Genomic DNA, 23,888 nt, shown 5'->3' with positions numbered 1-23,888 from the left:
AATTGCAAGATTTTTATCATCAGGTGTTCTTGTCGTATTACGCATTCTTAAATTCTTAAATGAATGCTGGTCACATACACGGAGGTGGATTGTACGGCTTAAACACGCTATAATTCGGGTGATTCAACGCGTAACCGAGTTCAAGGACAACACACACACACACATACACACATTCCTTCGACACACGAACGAGGTACTTAACGAGCAAAAAGCAATGTGTTCCTGAGAAACACAATATCAAGTAACGTGGCCGATAATGGCGTCGAAAATTGCATGATATACTTATTAAAATGACGAGAATTCAATCCAATTAGCGATAACATTCTTGGTGACTTTTGATATTCTCGTTTAATTTATCGACACGTTAATTCGGGAAACATAATTTATTAATATGTTCGACCGTTCAAATAGTGCAAAAGATACGCAGAACTATGCTTTGCAACAACATAAAATGCATAGTTAATTTCCCGTCAGTCACTCTTCAACTAAATGTACTATCATCTTCTAATAGTAATCTAACAATCAAGGTTAACGACGCTTCTACAATTGTCAGACGTAACGACGATCCTCGAGGCAAAATCTCTTTCTCTCTCTAATCTAGCGTCTTTCACTTTTAGATGAGCGAGTCTGTGAAGGTGGCTGTAAGATGTCGCCCGATGAACGCTCGGGAGCTCCAGCAGGGATGCAGGGTACGTTCATAAAGGCGGACAATGAACAGCCACGAGATCGTCGACGCTTCTGAGTTCGTGTCACATGCACCCATGCCACCAACGTGCGCTATGCACGCTTCCGCTTCTGTTTCTTGTTTTGTTTATTCGTGGAAAGTATGTGGATAACTCGTCATTGTTCTATCGAGCGCGTTGTAGCCTAGCGACCGTATCAAAACACGCGAGCAACATGCATGGACACTGTAATTTTTCCGCTAGGAAATTTTTTACGAGATTATCCTCTCTGAATCTTCGAATCTTTGACTCGAGTTCGTTGGATGAACGAATTTCGTCCGATCAAGGATGGCTTTAGTTTTATTAAACAAGTAAAGCCACCATGAAGATTCCGATCGATGTCTTTTCTTTTTGTTTCAGATCTTTTACCCTCTATGTGCAATGTGGGACGTTTAAGCCTCCAACGATTTTTCGATCGCGTATTTTACCAAATAATTTTGTTTAAACGTCGATATCTTCTTAGACGAATTTTTAAGTACGTCGCTTTGAAACCTGTTGGATATTTTTCTAGATCTTTTTGAATGTCCCCCCTTAGGCTCTCGTCCCACATCGCACAACGCGTTAGTAAAAAGAAAACTGCGTTTTTTATTTATTTAAACCGAACAGTTCTTTTTAATATCTTTAACGTCCTGTGGCTGTTAGCAACACGATGTGGCATTGAATGTTAAAATGACTGCAAACTCGTTCGAGGAGTTGAATTTTTTAACAAGTAGAAACTGTCTGTCTTAGCGTCGCACAGTGTTTAAATTTTGCTTATAACTCTTATAACTATTATAATTCTGCGATAAACCATAAAAAGCTTTCAAACTATAAAAAAGAAAAACAAAATTGATCGTACGATACAGGTTGTGAATTCGACAATTTACATCGGAAATAAAATAAAGAAATCCCCTTTATCCCACAAAAACCAAACGTAATTTTTCAACAATAAAAGAAATTGAAAGAACGGCGAAATAATTAGTTTACCGTAATGTGTATCACCGAGTATATTTCGTTTTTCTACGTATCTAGGAACCTACACCATCGTTGAAAAGTATCCCTACAGTTGCTTATTTCTTGAAATGTAACTTAATTATAACATTATGGATAACAGAATCGACGATGTCTCGGTAGATAGTAAATAGCTATCTGTTACAAAATATCATGACACGATATTCAACTATTCGCAACAATAAAACTTTAAATTCATTTGCGCAAATGCTACGTAATGCAATGTAATAGGAAGAGTTTCGCTATTTGAGAAATTCTCGATTTCAAAATTGTTTAGTGTTCAAGATATAGATTAAATAAAAGCAGGTTTTCTAATCTCACAGATAAATCACACATCATGCTTACTTCAAGTACCTAATACATACTATTCCAAAGTTATCATTGTATGGAAGAATATAGGAAAATAACAAATATGACAGTTAACAATTAGTTTGTATACTATGTTTGTAACTTCCATACTTTAATAAAAATCATTTTATCGAGATATTCATAATTTTTCAGATTTCGATCGACAAGTTTTTAATTATGCATTGCAATTCGCTTCGCGTGAACCGAAACTCAGACCAGGTCAAAACACGAGAAACTATAAATACGTCGTTTGGTAATTGGCGTGGAACTTTAAAATCTGAAAATCATTATACCGTTGTTACGAATCGATAAATACGTGCGTGTATTTATCGCGAATCGTACGATCGCACCTACGCAAAAGTTACACGCAGCGTGCACGTGTGTCTCTTGCGGCAGTGTGTCAACCACGTGTGTCGCCGTGCATGAACGTAAAAGAAGGAAAAACATGGAGGATATAAAATTGGTAGCACGACTGTGGCTTTCCATCGATTTGGCATATATTCCGCTTCATCGATAAGCATGTGAATACGTATGTAAACTATATATATATAGGCATGTAAAACGATGTGTGCAACGACGTGGTTCGATACCACTATCTATGCATCGTGTATGCACCGATCAGCTTAGCGTGCCTACGTTACCTTTTGAATATCTTATGGAATAGTAAATTTAACGACGACTCACCGTACACGATGGTCCGTGATACGTAGCTGTGAGATACGTTGATGGACGTACGATGAAAGTGGAAAGGGTCTTCGAGTCAACACGTGACAGATAGTATACAAATTTTCTTTCCTTTTAATTGTATTTACCTTTGTTTTTCATTACTTAGGAAGTATAGAATGTTGAGCCTGTTAAAAGAATTCGTTGTATGCTGTATTCGTTCAATTTTATTAAGTTTGATAACGTAGGAATACACGACGTACACATGCATATAGAAATGTAAAATGATTTAAGATACAGGAATTATCAGGAAAAGTATTCGTTATTTCGTATTTTGCTGTTCGATGCATTTAAAGTATTCGTTATGTCAAGTCTAATTGTTAATTAATATTTTGTTGGATCGTAGCCCGCTCTACAATTTTAATTTAATTTTAAGGTAATTTAGTTTCATTTTATTATATCAGGTTTAACTCTCGACCAACGTTGTTGAATCACGTGTCACTACGGAAATTTTAATCAGAGTGCTCGATTTTAAATTAATCTAAATTTGAAATTAACTCGATCTTAAAAATATCGCGGTTATCTAGCGTAGCAACTGGCTTTTAATTATATCCGTGAAACTTATTTGCTCGATGTATCGAATGAAAAATGAGAAAAGAAGCTCGAATCGATAATTTAGTTACGATACTGAAATAGGAAGAAGCGACAATCGCGTTTTATTATTATTTCCGCGAAATTCGATCGATATGAATATGAACTACGAACTATCGCTAAACCGACGTTGCAAGTAATAACCACGTTACACAGATAGTTTTGCATAACGAGTATAGAGATGTAGCGACATAACGCGATTGATAAATGATTGATCGATCGATTAGTTTTATAAAAAAGTTGAATAACTTTGATCGTTCTTGCGGGCGTTACTTGTAAATTACGGGAGTAGCGCAGTCATAGGTTTTAATTTCAAACGCAAAGTCCTTTGCTCGATCGATATTCCGCTCGGATTAAATTTACAAAAACCGGTTATTAATAAAGGCAGGAACATTTTTGAACGTTTATCCTCTTTTATACACGTAGTTCGTTTTTAAGAATGGACTAAACAGGAAAATATTTGCACAACGGAAAACTACATGCACACTACGAACTTTAGAAAACATTTTTCCAAGTCACGGTGTTTCGTAAATGTACGGTGACCTTAATTTATGTTGCAGTATATCGCGTTATATCTGTACTTTGATCGTACGTTATTACACATGATATTACACGCGATTGCGCTCTTCTTCCTTGATTCCAGTCTCTTATTTCTTCTCCATTCTTCCTCCGATCTGCGTTACTTTTTGCGTCTCTATCCTTTTTTTCCATTCCCCCTGCGTCTTCGCATTCTTTCGTTATACACTGCAGACAGTCCTCGATTCTTTAACTTTGAGATTTATTAAAGAGCTACAAGTAACAATCGATTACTAATTATTAAATATTATTAAACTTATATTATCAATAATAACGAAATTTCCTTGAATAAGAAAACTCGTTTACACGTCTATTGGTAAAGTAAATCTATTGGTATTTTCACCTGTGCAGAACGTGGTAACGATCGACTCTGCGTCAAAATGCTGCACCCTCGAGTGTCCAGCAGCCGCAGGCCCCGGAAACGGCAAGGTGTACCAATTTGACGCCGCCTTCGGTCCGGAAGCAACTACGGAATTTGTCTACGAAAACGTTGGTTCGGTCATAGTGGAGGCTGTACTGGACGGCTACAATGGCACCGTGTTTGCATACGGACAAACAGGATGCGGCAAATCGCACACAATGCGCGGATTCATCGAACGTACTTTAGACCACATCTTCGAGGCCACGTCGACGGCCAGCGCGGAAATGAGATACTTGGCCTTGCTGAGTTACCTGGAAATTTACAACGAACGATTAAGGGATCTATTGCAAGATGGTGTGAGCGATCTGCTGACCTTGAAAGAGGATCCCAATCGTGGAACTTACGTGGCTGGAGGTTTGAGAGAGGTGACGGTGAAAGATGCGGCGGAATGCGCGCGACTGGTCGAACAAGGCGATAGAAGAAGAGCTGCTGCAGCTACTAAAATGAACGCAGCCAGCTCTAGAAGTCACGCTGTGTTGACGTTATCCTTGGAAACGCTGGCCATTAACGAAGAGAGCAGTAAGACTGAGAATACGGTAAAGAGAGGAAGGCTTCACCTGGTGGATCTTGCTGGGTCTGAGAGGCAAGCGAGGACTGGTGCTACCGGAGATAGACTGAAAGAGGCAGCTAGCATTAATCTAAGCCTTTCCGCGCTGGGAAACGTGATCAGTGCGTTGGCTGCTGGTCATGGAAGACACGTGCCATACAGGTACGTTGCTAGACTGTTAGACGAAATTTTAGGATCGTTAGGATAACGTACTTATGCGACGAATACGGGAGAAAAGAACGATACGTCACGTTCTTCCACGATTCGTACGAAGGTTGCGCGAAAAGTTTAGTTTCTGATTTTTATGCCATATTTTTTTACTCGATGGCCAAAAAGGAACACTTCGATGTCAAACGATCGTAAAAAGGGTGAACTCGTAAAGTCCAGAGATAAAGTCGCCGTAAAAATATGAAACACGGTATAGCAGAGTCGTAGTTTTCGAAAACTACATCAAACGTAAGTATCGTTAAAATAGGCCGGTGATCGGTTCTCTTGTTAGTTATGTTGAGAATAACGTCGCTACATTAGATAATATCGCGTAAAAATATTATTAGTCGTTGAATAAATTCTTGGAGTTATCGTCGTGAACGTTTCGAAAATTGTCATCGTATTTCTTACAACGCTTCGCGGATATATCGGCTGTTCTTTAAAGGGATTAATACTAAAGGGATTAATCGTTTCGATATTTAATCGTTGTTTGAATCGACGCTCGAACAAACTTCTTGCATACTTGAAACGACACGAAACATCGCACAACGAACGCGGTCTATTACAAAGTCGTCACTAAACGTTTCCTTTGAAAATTCCCTATCCAGAGACAGCAAGCTAACCAGGCTACTAAGAGACAGCCTCGGTGGAAATGCAAGAACTCTAATGATAGCTTGTATAAGTGGCAGCGACGTGGACGCCGAAGAAACTCTGAGTACCTTGCGATACGCAGCCAGAGCTCGATGTATCAAGAACAAACCTGTCGTCAACGAGGATCCAAAAGATGCTTTACTGAGGCAATATCAGCTGGAACTGCAACGTCTAAAGAAGTTACTCGAGTCGAACGATCAGTCGCTCGTGAAAGAGATCGCCGTGAAGGCAGAGATCGAAGACGAAGAGGGTATCGAGCAACGAGAATACACCGAACATGTGAAAAGATTGAAGGAGGAGTGCGAACACTCCAATCTATCCGCTCAGAAGCTTCGAGAGGAATTGCAGGCTATGAAGATTCGCTACGAAGCTGGTACTATCAGCGATACGAGGCCCAAGCCTGTTTCTCGGCAACCGATGGACGAGCAGGACGTGGAACGGGAGGAAAGGCGAAGAAAGAAGCGAGAGGCGGCCATGCAAGAGGTATTGAAGAGATTGGAGAAGTTAACTATCGGAGGAGAGGAGCAAGGAAATACCGAATTGAGAAGACGACGAGAAAAAAGAAGGAAGAGGCTGGAGGCTCTCGCTTCGGCTCTGGAGACTAGCGCTCAGGAAGGAAACGGAAGCGTCTTCCAGGTGTATGGTCAACTCCGGTTAGTAGTTTTAACCTGTGAAAGCTGCGTCGAACGAAACGGTGTATATCTCTTTGTTAGTTGAAGTTAAAAAGAAACGTTAGCGGAAAGGGACGAATAAATTTTGTTCGATCAATTTACACCGTTGGATTCTATCCTTCTAACGATTCGTACGATGAAATCTAGATTCTAGATTTTCTGATTCTACGAAGTTTGAAGAAACACGAGTATTTATACGGAGTATTGATAATATAATTGAAAATAAAATATATAATATAATTTAACGGGTTGCCTGGTATCATTACGAAGAGTATGTTTAGACGTTTCGATCGTTATATGTTTTTCCATTCGGCTAAAATTATATTCCCACGTAGATCGACGGAAGATGCGCTAAAACGAATGGCGAAACGAGCGAAGCAACTAGAAGCGGAAGCAGCCGATCTCCAAGCATGCTGGGACGCGGAGCGACGCGATCTTTTGCGCAGAGAACTGCTTACCTCGCAAATATGCGACGCGATGGTTCCTCATCTTCGACCCGGATGTCCGTTTCGCGATGTCGCCGCCGTCAGATCCACGGCCACTTGGAGCGACGAGCTGGGACGTTGGAGATTACCGGATGCGACGCCGCATATTTCCCTTCCTCCAGCGTCGTTAGCGCCTAAAGACAGTATACAGTACAACGTAATGCCTTCCAAACCTGATCTTAATAACAATAGCAATAACGAGGATAACGAGGATAACGTGGCAGCTGAGATCGACGCGGCAGCCGAGAACGAGGAGAGCAGCGAACAGGAACGAGCGAAGAAACTCGATATCGTTGACACGTACTTCCGACGAAATAGGATCGACAAGCTCTTAGCTCACGTCAGAGAAGCAAAAACTTTTGGTAAGCAGCGATGTAAAAGCGACGAAAATTTGAAAGATATCGGTCGTTATAACGTAGATCGAGGCTCTACCTTCTTTGCAAAACCGTCGAATCCGTCGATGCGTGACGATCCCGACGAAACGTTTCTGTCTTCTCTTTCTATTCGTCGAGTAGAATCGGAAAATACGACGCTCGATCTTGCACGGTATTTTATCGTTTTCAAGATCGTCCGAGATCATCTAGGTCCTTTTCCTTATTTGTCTCGTTATATGCACGCAACGACAACGTAAACGATAGAGTCTCGCGAAAATCCACAAGAGCATACATCGACGGATCGACCTAAGAAGCTGGTTGCTTCGAATCTAGAAACCTATTTCCTCTTCCAAACGTATACGTGAAACCGAAAAACAGAGACCCTATATAACAAACGATGATACAAACGATCATAATCGCGTTGTAGAACCGGGCAGCCGACTCAGCAGATCAGTTGGTTCCGAGGATAGCGTCCCTTTCGGAGGCAATCGTCTTCAACTGAACGCGTTAAATCTGCAAAGCAGCGCGCCAGTGATCGGCGACTTGGATGGTTACAGGCCAACGCAACGTCTACCGACCGGACGAACGAGCCGGCCAGGTTGGACGTTGGAAGAAAATTCGATAAATAAGAAAAGTTGTCTCGTTAATCAAGCGATAAAGCGAAATCCTCCTCGAATCTTGGAGGCGTTGCCCTCGCAACGCAATCCCCAAGGTACGAACGGTGTCTTCAAGTTTGGAAACAAAGCGACGTCGGAGAGAATATCCGACAAAATATCGTCGGCATTCGTTCGCAACCAAGCGGATGACGACCATTCGACGCTGGTTGAACACGCTCGTTCCCCCACGTATTGAGATCGAAGGCACAAAGCCACTGACAGTTGGCAACTACGGACTAGGACGACACCAGTGGGAGACGCGGACGAGGTACTCCTACTATAGTAGTTACGCGAGTAGGTGCTTTAGAATCAATCGACTTTTCCTACCAGGTTTTTCTTGTCTACGTATATACGTATTTCATCTTTCTAGCGTGAAATTCGTGTAATCGTACTAATGCGCGTACCACCGTACGCGATACGAAATTCAATAGGCTTCGACTCTAATTAATTAGAATGTAAATACCGTAATGAATACATCGATACGCAAGTGTACATTTTACCGCCACTATGCCTGTATCGTTTATCGTACATCCCATTCTAGCTATTACGATATGCGCGTCTAGACTGCACATGTTTATGTAAATTTATATTATTACGAACACTTTAAATTCAAATTATCACCAAAAGAGAAGAAGTAGAATCTGACTAGAAATTTATCGTACGTACTAAGAAATTCTTTATCTCGGATATTTCATATGCCTTTATACGTTATACGTATCCTATGCACTTCTCCAGTTTCGATACGTAGACAGACAGAAAACAGATATCTACGGTTTATCTGTAAATAATCGTATTCTTAAACTTTCCTCGTACTCTTTAGCATTTTTATCTTCCTTTCGTTTATATTCGTTTTAACGGTTATTAAAATATCGCCTTTGTCCTGTATCATAGTTTTGAAATCTTCGTTGTCATGTACGCGTTTCAAATTTATACGCTGTGACGCTCATAACTCTATTCCGTTGTCCAATTGTTCGACAGAGGTAAAAGTTTCCTTTACACGAAATACGTGCATACGTGGTTCTCGCGAGAAACGATGTAAGAATAAACGAGATAAGGTGTACGTGATATTACCATTCTCGTCATAGTCGTTCTCCTTCTCTTTCACGACGAAGGAGACCTTGATCCGTCGGCCGATCTTATATAGGTTTTAATTCGAACATTTTACGAACTGGCTTGGGTGAATGACATTCGTATACACGGTGTGCCGCTACAACTTTATCGCTTGAAATATCTTCTGGGGCACGTCTTGTATACACAAGCAAATATATACGCGTAACAAAAATATCGTTGGCCTATATTAAGAAATTCTGAAGTTGGAGAAGACGTTCGTAATAGACGAGACAAAGGAGGCGATTTACGCGTGGGTAGATAATAATTCGAATTCTAACGATACTCGGACGTAAACCGACCTCGTGTCTCGTCGGCAGTAGACTTAGGTTTTTGCTGACAAATCACTATCGTATCCTACGAATCGCTTTTCGCGATACGAACCAGTCGTTATATAACGTATATAGGGTACATAGCGATAAAATTTATTTTGCAAACTAACGAGAACGACGACACAAAAGCGACCACTGGGCCAAGGTTACACGGTCGGAGTGCGTTCATTTCAATATAAAATACATTGGAATTTCTAAATACACGTGCGAACGTTCTGCTGTGTAAAAATGTGGTTAATCGAGTATCGACGGATCAAGGAGTTACCGAATAATTCAAAACGCCGACTAACGAAACCATAAAAACAAATATGCTGAAAAATTTGTTTTCGTTTTTACTACAGCTGTCTAAACAACGAGCAGAACCAGTTTTTCCGCCTCTCTGAATATTTTAAAGACATCGATTGTCACAACTCGACTCATATTTATGCAAATTCGTACTTTCGCGAATATAAATCAGCAAGGTGGAACTCTGGTAGGAAAAAGATCGTCTTGCCAGCTAAATATTATAAAAAGCAGCCAAATTTGCCAAATTTGGATATCTCGCGTACATATTTTATTATATATTACGCATATTCTATGCATTTTGACATCTTTGGATTTTTCATGTCTACCCGTAACGTTGGTTCGGTTACTTTCGCCTCGCTATAAAACTTTATGGATTCGTCGTCTGTGTTTTAAAAAAACTTATTATTCCGAAGCTAGAAAATTTATAATCTCTTTCGAGCTTCTCTTACCATTCACAAATTATCATAATCTCGTGCCCCCTTCGTATTCCGTAGTAATCTTTAGAATATGTTTTATAGAAATCAAAATAAAAATTTGATGGCTAATCGCGATTAATAAAAGGAAAATTATTGCAACGAAATGTCACGAATTGCATAAATATTAATATTCGCCTATTGATACAGAGATTAATTCGGAGATTCTCTATGGCTCTTTTTCTTTCCCCTCTTCTATTTTCGTAATCGTCTATTTACGATCATGTAGATATATCTATTTGACAAGTTCATCTAGATCTCGTGGCATTCGTCCCCGTTAGAGCTCTACAAGTAACGTCATAAAGGTTACACGCGCGCGCGCGCACACACACAGTGTTATACAACATCTTGGCCCGTGGAATATATCGACAAAACCAGTCTCGTACAAAACATTCAAATTAATTACTTTCTATCTACGAACGTCTAATCTCTCCAAAAATGGTAGAAATGAATTTTCTTCGCGCTTGTTACAGGAAGCGGCGTTCGAAGCGTGTATCCTACGAACGTGATAGCAACAAATACCCTTGTGCAACCGGTTTCCACACTTACTTGGTCAGGGATGACGGAGACCACGTGTGAACTTTACTTTTCGTTATGGGAAGATAGGCATCTAACGAACGACTCTCTGCCTTCCACTGCTCTGGTTTTTAACTCTGGTTTTTAAGGACGAAGCAGCGAAATATCGTGTAAAAGTTGCATAATTGCGGCAGTATTAAAAAGAGGTAAATAAAGTAAGTTATTATTTTGTCGAGTTAGAAAAAAATCCATCGGAATAATCGTCTCTTGGAGAATAACAGATTACTCGATGTAAATACATTATACAAATCGGAGGTACAAAATGACTTTCTTTTCCTATTATTTGAAAAAAATAGTTTATCATAGTAATACGTACGAGGTAGGTATTGCAATTTCTTCGAGTCGCACGTCTATTTCGATCCATCGAGTCGCCGCTGTTTTCTGATATTTTTTTCCTATCAGATTGCATTTCGATAGCTACGATTTTTACTAAAATTAGTTGCTTTAAAAATATAAGTTATACGTTTAAACAATATAATTTTTTTTTCATATAATTTTCAACCAACGTACGATACGATCGAGGCGTCGTTATCGATCTTCCATCTAAGATATGTATGCGGATGTAAGCACAAAATATTCGGTCCAATATTCGATTTCGTTACGTTGTCTTTTAGGTTTCGTTTGGAAAAAATTAATCTCTCCGCTTTTGTACGCCGACGCCACTACTTGTTGCTACAAATACATCCAATAGGATTTAAATTACCGACAATCTCGATTTTGTTTCGTTCCCCGCGAAAGATCATCGAGAACGTTACGCGATCACCGAATGCTAACGAAACTCGTCAGAAATTAACTTGTCTCTAACGTGATCGTGCAAAAGATTTCGTTATCCGTTTTTACATCGATCTATGTCGAACTGTGACTTTAATTGCAAACGACCATCGAGCTGGAACCAACTAATACTTTCCGTGAAATCCACCGGACCCAGGAATTGTTGCACGAATACTTTGCGCGCAATTCGACGACACACTTTTCAAGGAAATCTCGACGCTGGTCGTTAAAAGAAAAAAAAAAAAAAAAAAAAAAAAAAAAGGAAATAAACGGAAACCAATCGAAAATCAACTAAAATGAGACGATTAATATTCACGGTGATAAACGTTTAAATACGAAATCTATACAATTTCGGCGCAATGTGTGCGTAGCTCGAAACAACCGACAGGAATCGTAGGACTGTACTTGGATAGTCCATACTATAGATCGTTGTCCGAGCTTTCCATACGTACGTTTCCATACGTAGGTAGAAACAAACGACGCTGCTTGGATCTCTACTCCGTAGGAGCGCAAAGTAAAAAAGGAGAAACTTCGACGACAGTCATTGTAATTACACGATGACGGAAAACTTCGTAGAGTCGCGGTTGCCTAGCGTTCGCTGCAATGTTTTTCGGATTAGATGCCGATTTGTCGTTTCTCGATAAAGATCGTTGCGAAATATCCGCCTTATAGGAGAGACTTCAGGTGTACCAGCGGCGGTTTTCACCTGACAAAGTTGCAAAAGTCTACCTGCGATCCATCTACGATAATGCTATGAAATGTTTGTACGCGGAGCTTTGTTCGAGCGTTACGCGGTCGTAAGTAGAAAAAGAGGCGAAGTAGAAGGAAAAGTTTGTAAACGAAAGTGTATTATGGTTTCCGTCGTTCGCTTTAGAAATTAATTGCCTCTTTCTTACAGGGGACTGTAACAGAATAGCTTCTTTATTTTTTTCTTTTTTTCATAATTGGAAAGTGTATCGTTGTAGTAGAAAATCGTGTTTCGTAAAGCGTTCTGTTCGTTCGTGTATGCGAAATAGAAACAAGGAATTCGCGTTATAAATCAACGTTTTCGCATACCGATATTTCCGATTTGAATAATCGCGCTAATAGGTTTTTCAATGTAGAAAAAACATAAAACGGAGCCTTAATACTTGCGAACGATGCTACGATAGACTTCGGTTGCGTTACATAGAAAATAGAAAATAAAAAATTGCGTAAGAGATGATGGTTTCTTCCGACGCGATACGTAGCCACGATATCAAAACGAACCGAAGCCAAAGACGAATTGGTGCCAAAGATCGTATCCCCTCGAAGCTTTTAGAGAAATTTCACAGCCAGCCGCGCGAACTGATCGAGCAACCAGCCACTCTCTCCTAAAACCTTTACTTTCCATTGAATCTCCAGAAAGAGGAAACACAGAACAGAGGCGAAATTATAAAAAGTCTAATATAAAAACATTCAAAAATACCTATGACGATCTTTTTTCGAAAAAAATGTAACAAACACGGTTTATTTATCATATGCGTGTAAATAACGTATTTCCAGTTAATTTCTTCTTTTCAAAATACGTTCGTCAACGTTAATCGGAAATTAATCGCCGTTCTCGAGTCAACGTAACGACGATAATCTATAATTTCGCAACACTCTGGTATTCCGGTAACGTCAACGTGCCTCGTACAAAATACGCTTTTAAACGAACGAACATCGTTATTCTAAATGGAACGAATGATTTAGTTGGTCATGTTCGAAACGCGTAGTACGCTTCGCGTAATGAAACCGACGCGTAAGTATTTTCGTTGAAGAAAATAAAAGTGGCCTTGAATGCTGCGAAACTAACGATCCGAGAAAAGAAGACAATTTCTCCAGCTTTCTTCAACGTCGAACGGTACTTTTCTCGCATCCTCTCGATAATCGAAAAACGAAGAAACATTCGTACGTTCGATTACCATCGAGTTAAGATCAAATATAGATTAACTTTAAACCCAGCTACATCTTCCTACGTTCGCTACATTTAACAGCGTGAACAGCAGGTGTCATCGCGCATTGTGGCTTGTTGATATCGTGAACAGTCGACTGTTCAAACACTTTGCTGATCTTTACAAACTGTATGCACGCAATAGATATCTTCTAATTTTTATATACTTTGCCAGACACGTTTCAAACTTTGTCGCTGTAAACGCGATACGCCTCGATATACAAGGAATGCCTCGTTAGTGCGCTAATGGGATTTCCAAATATTTCGTATAACGAGTATTATATATATATATATATGCAAAAGGTTTCCAAGAGCGTTCGAATACTTTCGCGAGCCACTCTACGTACGATTAGGTTTCTTGCGATGTCATTAACGTTCGGTGTTCGTTATATCCTTTATATAATATTTTACCTTGCGCTCTACTAGGAATCCGTAACACGCGAAACAAAGAGTCGGTACGATCGTTTTTCTTGATACTCGGTGTCGTAGAATCGATAAAACATGCTGCGAGACTCGGCAGAACCGTATTATTTATCGGCTAATAAAATCGATCCGAAATTACTCGTAATCGAGTGAAACGGTCGTAAAGATTACGCGGAGAAAAAGTGTCGCGAACGAGCTCGCCCGTTCCAACATTCAGAGAGAACGAAAGCGAATGAGCTCAGCCGTTCGAACATTCAGAGAGAACGAAAGCGAATGATGGAAAAAGCCAGCTTACCGTACACACGTGTACAACGGCGATGGCTCACTTTTACTTTCTCTGTTTCGCGCGAAACGCAAAATAGCGGTCGCGAGGCTGGTAAATGCCGCTTCAAAAAGCAGTCCGCTTTCCCTCTCGTCCTGTCTTCGGATATCGAAACGCGAAAACACGGCCGCCGCCTCTCTTAAAATCCTATGTCGTTTCTTATCGTTTCGATCGACCTTTCGTGACACTTGTCATCCGTAGATCAGCCATTCGAACGGCTTCTTTGGATCTGCATTATTTTTCAAAACCATTAATTACATCGGCGATCGGACAATAATAATCAAAAGTTCCATATAGGCTCGAGAAAGTGAGATAGAGGCGAGCAGCGAGCATATTTAACGTAGGATTTTTCATTTCCCTGTTAAATTTTCATTTATTGCCTGTTTATCCATTGTTTGTCGTTTGTCGCGTTCACTACCAATAATCTTTGTCGCGTTGAAACATAATTTTAGTAAGTAACTTTGAAACCCATAAAAATTTCGAAACGCTCACATTCCCGGTTTACCGAATTGGAATTAACTTTCAATTTCTATCAAACTTGGAAATCCATTACCCTTAATAGAGTCGGCGTCGTACTTTCCACCGTTCGATTCTGTTTCGAGGAATTGCAAAACATATAATAAACTAAATCACTCTAAGCGTTGATTCGTTACCGTCGTGAGATCGCAAAATACTCGACTACGACGTTTCCTTTTCCCATTAATTGCGCTACGTACATATATGTACGTGTGTATGTTGTTTCTGCAATCCTATTATGGTAAAAAAATTACATTTTATTATATACTTTCCTATTTCTCTTTGTAAATATTTAATCCCCAAATTTCTTAAGATTGTTTTCAACAACACAGTACTCGAGTAAAATGAAAATGTTCTCTGGCATTTTCGTTACAAAATTATCGTATTATCATTTAGATATTAGCCTTTTAAATGCATTTAAGATTAAATTTAATAGTTGTTTAAGTAGCGGTTTAATATATTTAAGATAAGACTTGATAAATTTAATAAATCGATGAGATCTACATTTTTATCTACAGTTTCACAAACTTTTTTCCTAAATACATCACGAAGAAAACGTTAAACTATCTACGTATATGTTCATATCTAGCCAAATCTATTATACGTAGATAAAACAGTGTAAAAGAAAAGAAATATGCCTTTTACGAAATAGCTATACCTTTTACCACGGTAGAGGCTCGTAAATATAAATGGCTAAAATAAGCAAATTGTCAAGGCTACATAGGCATTCGTCATGGATGCATTCGTTAAGTGGTTAATAAACTCACTCTGGCGAAAAGCAATAGTATATTTACCTTAACCGAAGAAAACGGACGTTTCGCATATTCCCAGTACACGGTTACTTTCAACGCGTGCTGTTATTTTGAGATTATATCGTCGTTCGAAGGTTAAAAATACTGATGTAGCATAGACAAACATCAAGAAAGATCGGTCCCATCGTGAATTCTCGTATATCGTAGCGATTATGTCACGCATGCTGCATCGGTCTCAAGTTCAACTGGCGTGTTTCATCGCCTTTCGTTCGACGTCTCTCCCCTTTACTCCGTAATCGCGGAAAACAACATTTTCCGCGCCAGGGAATATCAGCATCGTGTAACGCGAATCAGAGCGAAGTAGAGCACCGATCTTGTTACTCGCCGTATCTCACGCGAAACCGTTGCTACGCGAGCCTCTTCCACGAGGAGGACAATTTGAAATTGACGTTGCGATCGTTGTAGCTGGTTTAAGAATGTTTTTCCTTCGCCCAGACTGGATTTTCTACGAAACCTGATTCACTATGTAGATAAATATTGAGCTTCGGAACGAGCATATTCGCACGAATATGAGAAATTCTTAGCAAAGAAAAAGTGAGAAACGATCATAATTACATAATTATTTAGCATCGGCAACGAATAATTATAGTTAACAAAGAATGCGAAATAAACTAAAACAATTGATGGAAAATTTACGAGGATAATTAATTATAATGTTCGCGATACAACCTTTTAACCACATACATATACCGGATAAATAAAATCAATCATCGATTCGTATGAATTGTAAGGCGTTTTTCGATCAGACTCTTTCTTATAGCAGCATATATCAAAAACGAAGAGAATGGCAAATCGGAAATCCGTAGATACAGCTACAGACTGTCGCGCTAGGCCCAACGTCACAATTAACTTCCGCAGAGGGCAAACGACTAATCGAGAGACGTCTATCGAATCGTCATGAAAATACGGTTGCAGGATTCGCTTGCTTTCTTAAATAAAAGATACTACTTAAATTAATTCTCACATTCTTACAATAAATGATTCAAAGTATGCGTACATATAGGAATTTATCCAATTCCCAACACCTCTAAATAATAATTTTCGCCTTTCATCTCTATGTTATACTGTACAATCATATAAAAATATCCACGCTTTATCTAATCGTAATGTCCAAATAATGTATATAAATAGAAAGATATTTCTGAACACAGCGATCTCATATAGTATCGGACGATCTCTAAAATGTTTTTCTCTTTAATTCGCAATTATATCGCGTACTAATCGCTAATGCAAATAAATATGAACTCTCGGATTACATATATCGAACTCTCGTGTAACAATGTATCGCGAGTAATTATTTTCCTCGTCGTTGCGTCGCGGTGTCGAAGGTCTCTATAGAGTCATTTCTGATTGAGAAACATATTTTTAAAAGATACACATCAAAGTCGCTTGATTATTCGACAACGAATTCCAAGCGTCGTACGATCACAAAGTTTTAAGGAGACAAAGTCGACACGGAGAATGCCGCCGGGGTCACTGTACGCTACGTCCGTTTATGTGCACCATAGCCTGTATACTATATGATCGCAAGAAAAGCAGAAACGGCAAGAAGTATAGATCTATGTTCTATCTCAAACACGACCAACGGTCAATTATCGCGACTCGTTACAGTTACGAATGGCAACGATCTTATTCCGTGCCCTCCACTCGCTACTCGTGTATCCGATGTATCTAAATATCTGCTATTATATACTTCGTTCTTTAAAGCAGCCATTACGAGACGTCGCGTCGCATACAACGCCTGTGCCTAAAATAAGAATTAGTCAGAAGATAACGGCTAACCGAAAGGTCCGAAGAATTAGCGGCGTGACTGGTACTGATATTTCGCTCTTAACCGTACGAGTTCCAGCCAACGATTCGTAGCACAACTAATAGGGGAGACGAGTGAAAGAAGCGGAGAGACCAGAAAAAGATTACGGGGAAAGAAGACAAAGAATATAAGTACTTGTATACGTATGGGAGATACGCGTTTAATATATGTATATACACACACATCAACGTTATCTTTAAAGGGAAAGAGAGGAAGGCAAATACAGTTAAGTAGCGGCACTTTGATCCACAAATGTACCGCGTGTTCAAGTTTCAAGCAAGTCGCAATACGGTCGATTGCCATTGATTAATTGACGACATAATAAAATTTGGTATATGCAACATTGAAGAACTAAAAAGAAGTTTCGTAATCTCAAACTAAAATATATAAACTAAAATGTTTCTCTGGAACAACCGTTACGTAAGAAACGTTTATAATTGTAGTAAAAATTTCGGATAAAATTTAGCATATTTTCCTTAGTCAGTACCCCCATATTGCACAATTTACATTACACAGATTGGCTCGCGAATGTATTTGAACACGTAAAAAATTTGTACGTCCGTATTATATGTGCGTTATATAAAACATTTTGAAACTTCATTAGCACTGTACGAGATAAAACACGGCTGTCGCATCAAATTTCTCGACAAAAGTCGACTACAAATTTCTCGACAAAGATCTTCGAGTTCGCCGATCTTTCATAGAAGTCGTTATATAAAAGATGTCAACATTTTGGGAAAATTTATAGATCGACTCGAGATTATGTTAAATTAAAGTATAGTCGGAAACGATCGGTAACAGTTTGTAAGAGAAAACAGAATGTTCCTTAATCAGAATTTTTTATATTCCATTCGAATTACAAGACGATACGTTTATCGTGCACGAGTATCCGCACAAGCCATGTTGATCACTTCCATAAATTAATATGTAAGAGAAAATAACAATAGCGTGCATTGTTTTTTTAAAATTTACCTTGGAATTTACGGTTATGTTATATCCTTACTCTTGTGATAAATAAACTCACGAAGGTAAGCCCGTTGTTGTCTGAAACGTTGAATATTAATTACGTACCTAAGAAATGAAATGAAAAGTTTCATAAAAAGTGGTCTCGATTAGTGTGACGGCCGACCGAGAAGCTCGCATACGATCATCGATATCACGGATATCCATCGAGCAATAACGGCAATGTCAACAACATAATATAGATAATATTATCGTACTTTATCGTGCGGTACAGTTCGCTCGCCAAAGCGCTGCGCACAAAGTAATCTATGTTAGAGTTGGCCCGGAACGAGCGCGGCGGAACTAGCGAACCAAGAGAGTGCATTTTGGTATCTGAGATCGGCGGCTCGGAAAAATGAGTGACGCACGGTCGCTGTCGACGAGCTCGGATCCAAGTCCAGCGATAGACGCAAGCACAAGCGATCTACCAGTCACGGGTTCTAGTTGCCGCCGCGGAGAGGGTCCAAAAGAGAACGGAACGGCGAACTGCGTGCGAGAGACGCGACCAACAGTCGCCAGCTGGTAGCCGGTCTACGTGGATCGAGCAATCGCGAGCCGGAAACAGAGAGAGTGTGTGTACGCGCGCGCGTGTGCGTGTGTTTCTTCTTCTTCTTCTCCTTTATGCGCACGTAGCGGTATACACGGTAAGAGCGATTCGCGCGATAAACGCGTGTATTCTGCCTGACTTAGCCTTAACGTTCGCGCTTGCGAATAGTTGCGAAGAGAAGCGAAGCGGATGTGGTTGCCGCTGATAGTACCACAATGAGTGACCATCGTCGTTGACGAATCATTCGACATCGAAACGAGTCGTTTCGATTAAAACGACGTTCGAAACGAGTTTTCTACGCCGCGATACGCTCCCACGAGAGCGTGCCTCCGGCAGGATGTCGTTGGTGTTTTCGAAATTAATCGACAAGACGTCTATCAAATACGGTATCAGGCAAGAGAAGCTGATCCGTGGTATAGTCGGGGTAGCGACCACTCTCTACTTCATCAAGATCGGTTATCCGTTGGTGACTTTTGCTATAAAGCAGTACCAAAAGCGGAAAAAGCAAACTCGGAATAGCGTTCAAGTGCCGAGCAAGGATAAGAATGACATTAATAACGCTAATAATAGCGAGTCGAACGGCAAGACGGGGAAAGCGAACGTGGGTCTGGACCGACAATTCGTTAAACAGCTGATCGCGTTGCTGAAGATCATGGTTCCTGGATGGAAGACGCGCGAAGCCGGATTACTCGCTTGTGCCACTCTGACATTACTAGCTAGGACGTTTTTGTCGATCTATGTAGCCACATTAGAAGGTCAAATCGTGAAGAGAATCGTGCTTCGAGACGTTCAAGGGTTTTCTTTGATGCTCGCGAGATGGTTCGCTATAGCATTCCCCGCGACGTTCGTTAACTCGGCTATTCGATATCTAGAGGGACGATTGGCTCTTAGTTTTAGGTATTTACACGAACAATGTATTGATCTGTAGTTTGCGTGGCTTTAACGTTTCGCAAACAAGTGTCAAGTTCTGTTTTCTGTTTTTAAAGAGGACGCCTGGTAGAGCATGCTTACAAAATGTATCTGAGTCAACAGACCTACTATAGAGTGGCTGCACTGGACACTAGACTCGGAGGTGCTGAACAAAGACTGACAGATGATTTGTCCGAATTGGCTAGTTCTGTGGCACATTTGTATTCCAGTTTAACCAAGCCATTGTTAGATTGCGCGTTGGTGTGCATCGCGCTTATTTCATTCTCTTCCAAAATGGGAGCAAAAAGGATACAAGGTAATACTATTAGCAAGTTACAGAGTATACTAATAACCAGAGTCTAATCGTTTGAAAGGCAAATTAAGCGACATATCAATCAATAAGCATAGTAAATTTCCTTTGTATTGTTTTACAGGGCCATTGTTATCGTGCGTGGTAATTGGTCTAACCGGACAGATTCTACGTCTAGCTTCTCCTAAATTTGGCCAGTTAGTGGCCGAAGAAGCATCAAAACGTGGAATATTGAGAGAGGCGCATGCTCGCATCAGTGCTCACGCAGAAGAAATAGCGTTCTATGGAGGTCACTGTACGGAGCATCGATACTTGATTACTGCTTATAAATCTCTCGTTTCCCACTTAAGAAGAGTGTTAGCCCTAAAATTTTGGTACGTGATGTTGGAACAATTGCTCATGAAATACGTATGGTCTGGCACTGGACTTTTAGTTATCGCCATGCCTCTTCTTTATACCACAGTGACATCTGGAAACTTGGCTTTGAAAGACGACGGCGATGGTACGTACATACTAAATATAAAGTTAGTTTATAGTATGCGAAATACTAACGGATTTATTTCCTTGTAAATAGGTGGAGTGAGCGAAAGAACCAGATACTTGACAACTTCTAAAAATCTTTTGAGCTCCGGGGCAGATGCCGTCGAAAGACTGATGTTGTCTTACAAAGTAAGATTTAGAATAACAGAGCGTATTAGCTAGTTGGAAGAGTAAGATGTTTATAACGAATTTCGTGTTCAATTATAGGAATTGGTGGCACTAGCCGGATACGCAGCACGGGTCAGTGAAATGTTGGATGTATTTAAAGACGCTGCGCTATGTAAATATAGAAGAAATATCGTCAATAGTTCATCGAGAACAACAAATAGTACAACCAATTTTGCTTTAGATAATATAATCGAATTGAAAGACGGAGCACCAGTGATAAAAGGTAATCAATCTTCTACAAGCGTACGGGTTAACAGTTCTTTTTTTTTTTTTTTTTTTTTTTAAGTATACTCGATCGGATGTGATAAAACGCGAAGGATATTTGTTATAGGAATCGTACGCGAAAGTACAGATGGCAGTATAAGCTTGATCGACGTGCCAATAGTTACACCAAACTGTGAAATTATCGTACCTAGATTGACTATTTGTGTGAGTTTCGTTATAATTTTAAATCACAAATTATCGAAAGAAAGGAAAATCATCGTACGCTTTTACTTTTGTAGATAAGACCAGGGGACCATATATTAATTACCGGCCCCAATGGCTGTGGAAAGAGTTCCCTGTTCCGCATAATTTCTGGCTTATGGCCAGTGTACGGCGGAACTTTGACAAGACCGGCAGAAAATTACTCCGCTAAACGAGAAAGACCCGCCTTATTTTATATTCCCCAAAAACCTTACATGACCGTCGGTTGCTTGCGCGATCAGATCATATATCCCTCGGAATCACAAACGGAAGACTGTTGCGACGAAGAACTGCTGAAATTGTTGGAAGAAGTGGATCTACGAAGTCTGGCAGAGAGAGAGCCGAATGGACTGGATTCTTTTGGTGACTGGGACTCTACGTTGTCCGGTGGCGAAAAACAAAGACTCGCGATGACGCGTTTGTTTTACCACGCGCCTCAGTATGCGCTGTTAGACGAGTGTACCAGTGCCGTGAGCCTCGAGGCTGAAGCAGTGATTTACGAAACTGCCAAAAGGAAAGGCATAACGTTGTTAACTATCACTCATCGCGTGGCTTCCCTCGCGAAATATCATAAACTACTGTTACGCTTCGACGGAGAAGGTGGTTGGACTTTCGGCCCGTTAGAGGCGGAAAGTGCAACGCGTCTAACGACTCAAGCTTACGAACAAACCGAGCAACACGAAGTGAAAGGAGGCCACTATCGAATGTTACACGTACGTTCGCGTGTTTTTTTTCCCCATTTTAATACGAAACGAACGACCATGTTGCAACGAGCATGTACCAAATGTATTTCGATATTTTGTTTCTGTTTACAGGAACTCCGTGACATTCATAAGGAGGATACGAAAATTGGAATTAGCTGAAAAGAACGAGACGAATTATTTTGTATTATTCTAGCGAATTTATGTAGAAACTTTTGCGGCTGTAAATAGATACTAATTAATGCGTTTTGTACAGTGGTTTATAAAGGTTTCTAGACAATTATTCTATTTTTGTATAAATAAATATCGCTATTTAATGTCACGAAGTAGAAACGTTGTTCGACGTCGTTCGAGCATCTGTATCCTAACGCTTCTTTTCTATCGCTTATCTAAATTAAGGATAATGTAACGAAATAAAAATGCCACTTTCGTCAACCCGATCAACGCGTTAATTTTATGAAACGTTGCTACGAAGTAATTTACCTGCTTATATAGTTTACAACAGTAAAACTATCGTCTTTTATTTATTTATTTATTTTATTATCCGAAGAAGATCGAAGGCGATAAACGTAATTCCGATTTGCAACGAGACGATCGAATCGTAAATCACGAAGTAACGATTTCGTAATTTTCTACTTATTAAAAAAGTATTCCTAAAAACGAGATCCTTTTCTTTTCCTAACCATAAGAGCATTATCTACGGTTAATAACAATAGAAACTGTAGTAAAAGAAAAAGATATCCGTTATCCATGTGTCATTACGCGGTAGGTATTTCCAAGATGCGATAAACAAGATGGAACGATCGGAAATGGTAAAGAACAAAGTACAAAAACAGAAAAACAAAGGATTTTTACATTTATCGATGATTGACAATCAAGCCGACGATCTCACGCGAATATCACCTTCGATCGATAGAGAAATCGCTGTGCTCATCGATCAGTGGAAAATAACTAGATGAACGGGAAATTATCGAAGCCGATGATTGTCGATCTTTGTACAACTCGATCTTTGCTGCTATCGCGAGTATCTTAAAATTTCTGAAAAATTCTCAAGAGGTCGAAAGATATAAATGTAATTAGGTGAAAACGTTCGATGGCTGGAGAAACGGTTGAAATAAACGGAAAGTAAGTAGGTAAGGAAGGGTGAAAACGAATCTTGGAAAGATCGGAGAGAAAAGAAAGGAAGAGATGGAAGGAAAGTGGCGAGAATGGGATAGGTGGGATGCCGATTAGAAGGCGGATCGCGGATTAAACTTCCTTTGGCGATGGCGTAGCTGCTAGCCATGGCGTGCCGTGTCGCGTACATTAATTTGTGCCGGACAAAAATTTAATTACGTGTGTTTCTTTGTTTTGAAGGGCCAGCAAAGGCGGCGGGGGCGATGCCAGGGGAGGGAAGACCCACAATTTCCGATGAGCTTACCTCTGGGAAACCCTGCAAACGCCAAACGTCGATACGCCCGGGAGCAGCCATCTTGGGGGGTTGTATACCTCTCCGCGACGTTCCAGCTAATGCTTTAAAGCAATTCCGGAATACCGGCGCGGCGCAATTAGTCGCGTCTCTTCTTCCTCGTCCATGTTCCACGGATGCGAAACCACTTACTAATACGTCGATGGCTTATAGTACAAATATTCTACCCTAATATTCCTTTTTCTTTCTTCACTTTTAACGTCCATTCCACGTTCGGTGTTTTTTGAAAAATTCAATCGTATTTTTACAATTAAATAAATATTTCTCGCATTTGTATCTGTCTTTACGCTAAACAGATTGCCGCTGCAAGATTGGTGGCAGATTGCGCCTCCTTGATCCCACAGATTTAACGACAGAGAATGAGAAAAAGTAATATAGTCGGCTACTTTGTACGTTTAAAAGATTCGTTGGACGTTCCGGTTTCTTACTCCACTT

General features: G+C 40.1%; 2 protein-coding genes and 1 long non-coding RNA gene across 5 annotated transcripts; 2 read left to right on the top strand and 1 right to left on the bottom strand.

Annotated features, from left to right (window-relative positions):
• Window positions 1-617: 617 nt before the first annotated feature.
• LOC132914335 (osmotic avoidance abnormal protein 3-like) lies at window positions 618-10,773 on the top strand. The gene is made up of 6 exons (XM_060973374.1): window positions 618-689; window positions 4,302-5,080; window positions 5,734-6,429; window positions 6,783-7,294; window positions 7,734-8,230; window positions 10,633-10,773. Exons 1-5 carry the CDS (start codon window positions 618-620, stop codon window positions 8,156-8,158), a joined length of 2,484 nt encoding a protein of 827 aa, XP_060829357.1. The 3' UTR covers window positions 8,159-8,230; window positions 10,633-10,773.
• LOC132914340 (uncharacterized) lies at window positions 2,621-23,629 on the bottom strand. 3 transcript variants are annotated; one of them, XR_009659562.1, is made up of 5 exons: window positions 23,406-23,629; window positions 6,906-7,066; window positions 4,685-4,985; window positions 4,294-4,622; window positions 2,621-4,163 (listed from the first exon to the last, which is right to left on the bottom strand). It is a non-coding gene; the product is annotated as an uncharacterized LOC132914340 (long non-coding RNA). The 3 variants fall into 3 exon arrangements; XR_009659561.1 differs by having other exon boundaries at window positions 2,621-4,118; XR_009659563.1 differs by lacking the exon at window positions 23,406-23,629 and adding an exon at window positions 15,516-15,575 and having other exon boundaries at window positions 2,621-4,118.
• Window positions 18,600-22,423, top strand: LOC132914300 (ATP-binding cassette sub-family D member 1). The gene is made up of 8 exons (XM_060973295.1): window positions 18,600-19,789; window positions 19,879-20,117; window positions 20,236-20,613; window positions 20,686-20,780; window positions 20,859-21,042; window positions 21,151-21,248; window positions 21,323-21,997; window positions 22,100-22,423. Exons 1-8 carry the CDS (start codon window positions 19,230-19,232, stop codon window positions 22,145-22,147), a joined length of 2,277 nt encoding a protein of 758 aa, XP_060829278.1. The 5' UTR covers window positions 18,600-19,229; the 3' UTR covers window positions 22,148-22,423.
• Window positions 23,630-23,888: the final 259 nt, after the last annotated feature.

This window comes from Bombus pascuorum, chromosome 14 (assembly GCF_905332965.1).
Source record: "Bombus pascuorum chromosome 14, iyBomPasc1.1, whole genome shotgun sequence".
Taxonomy (NCBI): domain Eukaryota; kingdom Metazoa; phylum Arthropoda; class Insecta; order Hymenoptera; family Apidae; genus Bombus; species Bombus pascuorum.
The sequence above is the reverse complement of the archived record's forward strand: the minus strand, read 5'-3'. Positions and strand labels throughout refer to the sequence as shown.

Excerpts from the sequence above, each read along its gene's own strand:
- LOC132914335 (XM_060973374.1), top strand. The coding sequence starts at position 618 with ATGAGCGAGTCTGTGAAGGTGGCTGTAAGATGTCGCCCGATGAACGCT. Across the intron at positions 690-4,301 it reads AGCTCCAGCAGGGATGCAGG|AACGTGGTAACGATCGACTC; the intron begins GTACGTTCATAA and ends TCACCTGTGCAG. Across the intron at positions 5,081-5,733 it reads GGAAGACACGTGCCATACAG|AGACAGCAAGCTAACCAGGC; the intron begins GTACGTTGCTAG and ends TTCCCTATCCAG.
- LOC132914300 (XM_060973295.1), top strand. The coding sequence starts at position 19,230 with ATGTCGTTGGTGTTTTCGAAATTAATCGACAAGACGTCTATCAAATAC. Across the intron at positions 20,781-20,858 it reads GACTGATGTTGTCTTACAAA|GAATTGGTGGCACTAGCCGG; the intron begins GTAAGATTTAGA and ends GTTCAATTATAG. Across the intron at positions 21,249-21,322 it reads TACCTAGATTGACTATTTGT|ATAAGACCAGGGGACCATAT; the intron begins GTGAGTTTCGTT and ends TTACTTTTGTAG.